General features: G+C 40.9%; 1 protein-coding gene across 1 annotated transcript; it reads left to right on the forward strand.

Annotated features, from left to right (window-relative positions):
- Positions 1-215: 215 nt before the first annotated feature.
- LOC120547227 (transmembrane protein 42-like) lies at positions 216-6,354 on the forward strand. The gene is made up of 3 exons (XM_039782718.1): positions 216-676; positions 4,260-4,406; positions 4,981-6,354. Exons 1-3 carry the CDS (start codon positions 482-484, stop codon positions 5,122-5,124), a joined length of 486 nt encoding a protein of 161 aa, XP_039638652.1. The 5' UTR covers positions 216-481; the 3' UTR covers positions 5,125-6,354.
- The last annotated feature ends 2,106 nt before the right edge of the window (positions 6,355-8,460 follow it).

An 8,460-nucleotide genomic window follows, 5' to 3' on the forward strand; every position in this document is an offset into this window, starting at 1 on the left:
GAAGTGACTTAAAGACTTATTGAGGTGAGATTCTCATCATCCGCTCCTTGTAACCACTGGCCCTGGTGTCACCTGAACCTGCTGAACCCTCCTTTCTTTATCCAGATGCTCTGGGTCCTAATAGGCCTCTATTTATATTTCGCGTTTCGTATCGCGTTGGTCGGACACATAGACATATGGTATGGTCGGACCATGGACGTATTAAGAGAACGGGTCGGACACTATAGTTTGTCCAAGAGGGGTTGCCGTAGCTAGCTGTCAAAGATGGCGACCGTTCTGCACATGCGCGACTCACATCTTGTAGGCAACAGGCAAGTTGGGATCAAATATACATCCATGATAGCCTACATCCATTGATCAAATCGAACACAAATCTAACCGGTATGAATTGTGCGGCGGTCGCCCGTGATCACTTCTACGTAGACTTTGCTCATCTTGAACGAGCCTAACGTGACTGTTAACGGGTAACGTTACAACTGGTATGGACTCCTGTTCCGGTAATGTGTCAAATATGATTTTAGGGTCTTTGTACGCGTTATTAGCGGGCTTTTTGGGTGCTGTTGCCTCATTGTCTGCCAAACTGTCACTCGGTGCAGACTACCTGAGAGAGAAGTGTGATTCCGGGCTCAGCGGCTGGACTGAACCATGGACTGAACCTGGAACCGCCTGTGACTGGGTAACGTTACGTTCAATATAACACCTCTCTCTGTGTCTCTTTCTCGAAACATAAGAGATAAAATAGGCTGCTTTTTATCGTCCCAAAGGAAGTTGTCGTCCTCCTGTTTACATTCAAGCCCATCCACAACCTCGCCCCCCATTTGTCTGATCTCCTCCAGATTCCCGCTCCCTCAGATCCTAGAATTTAACCTTAAAGGTGCTCTAAGTGATGTGACGCGTTTTTTTAGGCTACAACATTTTTTGTCACATAGGCCTACAGCAAACATCTCCTCACTATCGGCTAGCTGTCTGTCCCCTGAACACACTGTAAAAAAACGCAGTCTCTGAAGACAGCCCAGGCTCCATAAACGGCAACAAAAACAAACTGTGCCAACCTGCACAACGAACCATAACAAACAGAGTTCCAGCCAATAACCGACAAGAAGGAGCTGGTTGAGTCATGAATACGCATTGTGGAAGTAGTCTACGTGCTAACGCTGCTGCAGTGATGGCTCAACCAGCTCCTTCTTGTCGGAGACAAGTTTGTTTTTGTTGCCGTTTGTGGATGCTGAGCTGTCTTCAGAGACCGCGTTTTTTGACAGTGTGTTCAGGGGACAGGCAGCTAGCGAATAGTGAGGAGATGTATGCTGTATGTGACGAAAAATGTTGTAGCCTAAAAAACGCGTCCCATCACTTAGAGCACCTTTAAGAGAACCTTTAGGGAATGTTCCCTAAAGGTTCTTTAAAAGTTCAACAAAAACAACTTTAAGAGAACGTTCCAGGAAGGTTAGCTGAAGGTTCCAAAATATTTTACCTTTAGGGAACGTCAGTCCTTAATTTGTAAAGTGGGAGGTCCCGGAGCGCAGAGGGGGGTGGATCCGGTGACTCAAAACGGGGGTTGGAGATAACGGAACAAAAATATAAAAATGACACTGCCTAGTAGCTTCTCTGACAAAAAAAACCCTAAACAATGCTGTGTGTACATCAGGGCAATGTTTATTTTTATTTCAGAACATGCACTGCATCGGTGCGAAATAAAAAAAAAAAAAGAAAATTAGGGCTGGGCGATAAAACGATAACGATATGTATCGCGATAGACACGTAATCAATATCAATAGAAAATGCGTTTGATAAAACGTTCGATAACTTGTTTTTCTTCTTCGGAAGAAACCAGAAGTTGCGAAGCAAGTTTGGTTGCATGAACAAAGGCACTCACTCTCTGGTAACCTAGCAACGTAGGGAGTGACACTCTAACAGCCAATCATGTAACAGTATCAAGTTTGGTTGCGCCACATCGCTGTCTCGTGTTGGATTCTACAATAACCGGCGGCGTGGAGCCATAAGTGGAAAGTGAGTGCCGCAGCGAGCGAGGAAATTGTTGATAAAACAGGAAAAGTCAGTATGGCAGTTTTGGGGATTTTATAAGTCTGACCGTCGTTCCCACCAACACTAGCGCAAACTTGTTTTACCACCTTAGCCGCGCTCACACTTTGGAGCACAGCCGTATTCGCCAGCAACGTCCAACAACATCTGCAGCTGCTACACCGCACAAGTAGCAGACCGCCATGGAGAGGTACTCTGCATCAGCGCCTTACTAAACGCTACAAAGAAATAACGGAGGCAGACGTGCTGAGCACTGTCCAGAAGCCAGGTTACCAACCTAGCACTAAAGCTGCAGAAAATAGTTCTTCTCAGGTTTCAGGTTTCGCTATGTTTATATTTAACACTTTGCACCATTTTATTACACCTTATTAAGCAGTTCTTACTTATTCTTTCTTCACTGTGATTTTAGACTTATGTTTACATTTTAATTATTTGAGTGGTTTCCGGTTGTGTTGACATTTCTGCTTTTATAACTGAGGGGATTATAATCAGAGGAAGGTTAAGTTTAAAATAAAAATGTTTAAATTTAATATATTTTTCTCCTGGTCCTTATTTTAAATAGGTCATAAAAAATATCAATAATTATCGATATCGACCGATATGAAACACTTATATCGTGATACAGTTTTCAGCCATATCGCCCAGCCCTATAAAAAATACACTGCAACAATCGTTTTCACAAGCAGCAATTATCCATCGGACTATCAAATTAACCAAAAAACCCACCGTGGTCTCCACATTCTTGATCGGCAGAAACGTTTTTTGCTTGTTTGGGATCCGACTGGCCAGCATATTTGAACAAATTAAGCAAACTTTGTTGTCTTTTTGACATTTTTCCCCTGAGTGAAATGAGGCTGTAACAGCAATCTCAACCAGCACAAGTGCTTGTGTCACTAGAAGTGCAGCGCCGCGCTGTTGAAGTGCCTCCCCTCCCTCCGTCCCTCTCCCCCCTCCGTCTTACCCTGAAAATTCACCTCAAAATGCAAACACAAGATTTTTGTGGAACTTCAATGGGGAATAAAGACTAACAAAACAGATAACAACATTGAACACTACACAAACCGTAGTTTATTTTTTTCATTTAGGCGATTCATTTTTCTAGGGCTGCTCCCTCTTAGTCAATTAGTCGACTAATCGGTCGTTTTGATCTTAGTCAACTTAGATTTCTTTAGTCGATTAGTCATGTTTTATGCTTTTTTCATGCTGAATGACTTATTTCCAAGAAACGTACTAGCACATCTCTGGTAAACACAAGAATTAAGGGTTGACATTTTACCTAATAGATATCACCGTGAAACCTACTTTGATTACTTTTATTAAGGCAATTATTTGTTGTATTACACATTTTCTGAAATGTTGTGTTTAAATATGCAAAGGAGGCATTATCTTATTCAATATATGCATCCTTTTGCATGACTCTTTGCGGAGAAATTCAGATTTACATATCTGTCGATTAAATCACCTAATCGATTAGTCGATACAATTGAATGAGTGTTAGTCGACTAAGAATTTCTTCAATTGAGCACAGCCCTACATTTTTCCTGGTGACACAGGAGGTTCCGGATCAAATAAAAAAAGGTTCCGGATCCAACATCGGAGGTGCCGGAACATGTTCCGGCTCAAATTAAGCCCTGGGGAACGTTCTGGGAAGGTTAACTTCAGAGAACCTTTAGGGAACGTTCCCTAAAGGGTATGTGTTTGTTGGGCTCTTCCTCCATACACCTGTCTGTCCCCTCCGCCCGTCTCACCACCATGGGGAGCAGAGCATTCAGCCGCTCTGCTCCCTGTCTCTGGAATTCATTACCACCCCAACTCAGAAACATTGATTCATTCCCCCATTTCAAATTGCAACTCAAAACACATTGGTTTAAAACAGCCTATTCCACTTGATGTTAATTGCTCTGCCTCTTTCTGTTGTTTCTGTTGTTGTTTTATTCTTTTTTTATTCTTTATTTTTATTTTGCTGCTTTTTAAATGTTTTATGTATTCCTGTACGGTGTCCTTACGTGCAGAGAAAGGCACCTTTTAAATAAAATGTATTATTATTATTATTATTATTATTATTATTATTATATGTATGTGTTTATAGTACGGTGATCCTGAAGATCCTGAAGAACCAGATCTTAACCTATCTGAACTATAGAAGATTTCACCCTTCATTTGTCTCCCATCGTTGTGTGGCTGAGTGCTGCTTTCTCATGTTACATGTGTATTTGCAGCTCCACATCCCCCTGCGGCTGCTGTGTGGAAGCCTTCTGTTCACCTGTAATGCTGTCATGTGGACCTTCTTTTCCAAGGCGCTCCGACACTGCTCCTCTTCAGCCAGGGCTACAGTCACTACCACTGCATCCAACTTCATCTCCTCAGTAAGCATTCCCCTATGGTGCTCTATTCACCTCTCATTTTCAGTTTTACTGATACTTTTGGGCAGTATCCAAATTTTGATACCGTCATACCTCCTCCCTATTTTACCACGGTATACGGTATTACCGTGACTAATTAAAAATTATGACGTAAGGCTCAGACGGCATCACCAAACTGTTGGCTTGTGCACCGTTCAGAAACTGAATACCAAACACTAATACTGAAACAATAATAACATAACAACAACTTACAAAAAAAAAAACTTTCTCCTCCACACTGTCACGTGATGACAACCACACATAATTACATAAATTATATTTAATATTTAATCCTTGTCTCCTATATAAGTGCATTGCATTTTTTTTAATGACGGTATTGAAACTGATACCGTTGCTATTTTTAAGACCCCGCGGTATACCGTATTACCGCCCAACCCTACTTCAAGCAGTATTGAGCCTGTAAAAAAGAAATGTACTAAGCAGCAAAAAGTTGTTGTGAAAGCATTCAGACTCCTAGACATTTCAGACTTCTTCTGTCTGTGTTTTACAGTGAGTATGTTTTTGTGTGTGTGTTCAGGCTGTCCTGGGGACGGTGATGTTTGGAGAGAGTCATGCTGTTCTATGGTGGGTGGGAATCTCTCTCACTCTGTCTGGACTGCTGGTGCTTCATGGATCCACACCTCAGACACTCCAACAGGAGGAGGGCAAAAAGGACAAGTGATGTAGATTTGACTCATCACAAGCATGCAGCCACTGCGCTTCAGCCACAATAACCTGTGGCTAGACTCCCTCAGAGACAATGTCTCAGGCACTTAAAAGTGTCTTAATGTAAAGTGCAGTTAAAACAGCAGACTATGTTGCACATAACTGATGGTATATTCAGTACCACCAGTCATAGTTACCAATTCATAGTCTAATGTGCGTTTATTGTTTTTTGAGGAAATTAAATGTACTTGGTGTGGTACACATGATATTGAGCAACACAATGCTTGTCTCATGCCACTCCCCCTTTCATAACAAATGAACTGTTTGACGTAGACTCTTGTAGGAGACATCATTGCACTCATAAAGAGTTCCTTTCATCAGTGGTTCGCCGTGCACCATATAATATGGCCACGCCCCCTTTCATAACTCATGAACCATTTATCATAGACACTTTTGGACACAGGATGTGGTACAACATTTGCAATGCATAATTTCCAATGCCACACAGTCCATGCAGGAAATAGTAAAGATTATTATAATGGGGTCAGCTTAAAGCAATTCATTTAAAAGTAATGTCACATTATTAACATGTTCTCAACAAAATGTTGATACTAATAGTACACCAAGTAGTGACATTGTGACAGTGAAATTGATATGGTGTTGATAATACAAAAACTACTGCAACTTAAAATTTCTAAGTACATTGTACCTGTGGGAAATTGCCAGCAGCCTGTCTGATACACTTGGAGTTGATGTCACTTTTGTACTTCACTAGACACATTTTCAGGAAACCTGTATGGGAGATGGACATTAGCTATTTTTATATAGAGTTTGGTTCATTGGTTTGAAGATGCTAACAAATATTCCATCTCCATAGTGCGAATTTTCCGTACAACTGGTTTAACTAGAATTACCTCCTCTGGGTTGTATGCCTTCGCCAATCTGTCAAGTGGAAGTTTACAGTACATCCATGTCTGTACAGACTTATATAATATATGTAGTGGCGAGAAAGACGAGAGACCAAATTAAAGCCATCTTGAATTACCCTTCTCACCCTCTCTACAACGAGCTGTGATAGATTGGCAGCTCATTGGAGAGAGGATGAAGAACAAGATCAAAGCCTGGGAGTTGTTCCTCATCTAAGTCGAGGGTCTTATGACAAAGGATGTTGTTTGCTGTACTGTGTGGCAGATTGTGTTTTGATTTTACAATATAGGGATATATAAATAAAATTTATTTTACGTTACTTGGCTTTGCTTTTTGTTCTGTCTATAGTGTATATGTAGGATACCTTCGCATATGTTACACATATGTTTTCTGCCCTGAAACGCCTTACATGCAACCAGTGGTGGAATGTAAGTAAGTACATTTTTCTAAAGCACTACTTAAGTACAAATTTGAACATTGGAACAACAAGAAAAACATTACATTTGAGACAGGCATTTAGCAGCTGTAGCAACTCAAATTCAGCCAGAGCAAGACCCAGCGCCAGGCTCTAAGGGTCTGAGCCCAGACTCCCTGCCGGATCTGCAAATTTTCTGTTGCTGCCGTAACAACGGTTTAGACCAAACCATACTGTAGAAATAAAATGGATAGAAAGGCCATTGAATCATTTGGCGTGGTCATTCCATTAGTACACAACAAAATGGATTGTTGTTAGTTGTCAGGGTGACAAGTAAAGTAAAGTGTGTTGCACTAACTAGAGTTTCAGTTAGAGAGGATGATTAAAATAAATTTTCCAAAACTTTGATTTTCTCCAACAATGATCGACTACATGTCATAAATTCTCTAATTATTTTAGACAAATTTGACATTCATAAAATTAAATACGTTGACTTCAATTGAATGGCCTTTATATTAATTCTATTTCTATGGACCCAACGCTGCCTGCTACTGGCCACTGGCCTGCTGTTATCCCCAGCACTGGGGTTTGCGCTGGCTGAATTTGAGTTAGGCCTACTACAGCCACTAACTGAAAGTCTGTCTCCACTCGACTGAGCTACTGAGTGTTTGCTCAGCCAGCGAAGTAGTGTCCTATCGTCTGGGAGTGGGGCAGGCTCGATGGTGTTTCAAGCCGCCAGCGTATCCTTCCAGGCAGCGCTATAACCATAACCATAACAATTGCCTAATCCTAGTGCCTTCCAGGCAGCGCTGCCAGGAAGGAGACGTTGGGGGCTTAAAACACCGATAAACATGGGGCAGAGAGACGCTGTTTACCAGATGGCTGTTAGGCTTATTTTCCATAACCAGTGTAGTATTAAAGCATGATGGAATTAACAAGATAGCTAACTAGCCAGCTGCGAAATGAGTAGAATTTAACAATTAATGCTTCATCCACACACTTTTGTCACAGCGTGGCAAAGCATTGCGTTGCTATCGCCAGATGATGACCAGTGTTGGGCAAGTGACTTCCAAAATGCAATACATTATAGATTACTAGTAACTGTCATTTGAGAGTAATTAGTTATATTACTACAATATTACTGTGTCTTAATTGTAATGCTTTACACTACTTTTGTGTTACTTTTGAGTTACTTTCACCAAAATGACAGCGGAAGTATGACTTGGCAGTTAACTTGTGAATTTCACCATGGGCTCAACAAAGTCTCATCTTTATCCACATATACATCATGGTTTATTCATAATATTTTGTATAATTAATCTGAATCTGCAAAGTAACTATAGCTATAAAATAAATAGTGAAGTATTATGTACAATAGGCCTAATTGACTCTGAATTGTGGTGGAGTAGAAGTATAAAGGAGATATAAAGGAGAATATTAAAATACTTAAAGGGCAACTATTATATAGCATTTTCAGGTTAATACTTGTATTTTGTGTTTGTACTAGAACATGTTTACATGTTTTAATGTTCAAAAAACACTTTAATTTTCTCAAACTGCCCATGGCTGCTGCACCTGTATTCACCCTCTGTATGACCCTCCTGTCTCTTTAAGCCCCCCTCCCGACAAAGCCCAGTCTGCTCTGATTGGCCAGAGTGTTTCCCGGAATCTTCGCTGTGCTCCGCAGCCAAGGGGGTAATGGTGCGTTCTTTTTGTCTTGTAATCGCGACTAGTAGCTCAAGCGTGACGTCACATCCGTGTCGAAAAACGAATAACCGCGGGTTGTTGCATTCTTTTTGTCACACAATACTACGAGTCAGAGAAAAGATGGATTTTTGTAACATTTTTAGTAACATTTAGGATTCTATTCACCCAGTTATTGACATATTACACACATATATTTCACAGTTTGATACATGAAAATTACGTTTTGATTAACGTTAACGTTAGGCTACTGCTCTGCTTTCTGCTCAAGACTCGGCTTAAAGCCATTGTTGTCATATAGCAACC

Source organism: Perca fluviatilis, chromosome 18 (genome assembly GCF_010015445.1).
Source record: "Perca fluviatilis chromosome 18, GENO_Pfluv_1.0, whole genome shotgun sequence".
Lineage (NCBI taxonomy): Eukaryota > Metazoa > Chordata > Actinopteri > Perciformes > Percidae > Perca > Perca fluviatilis.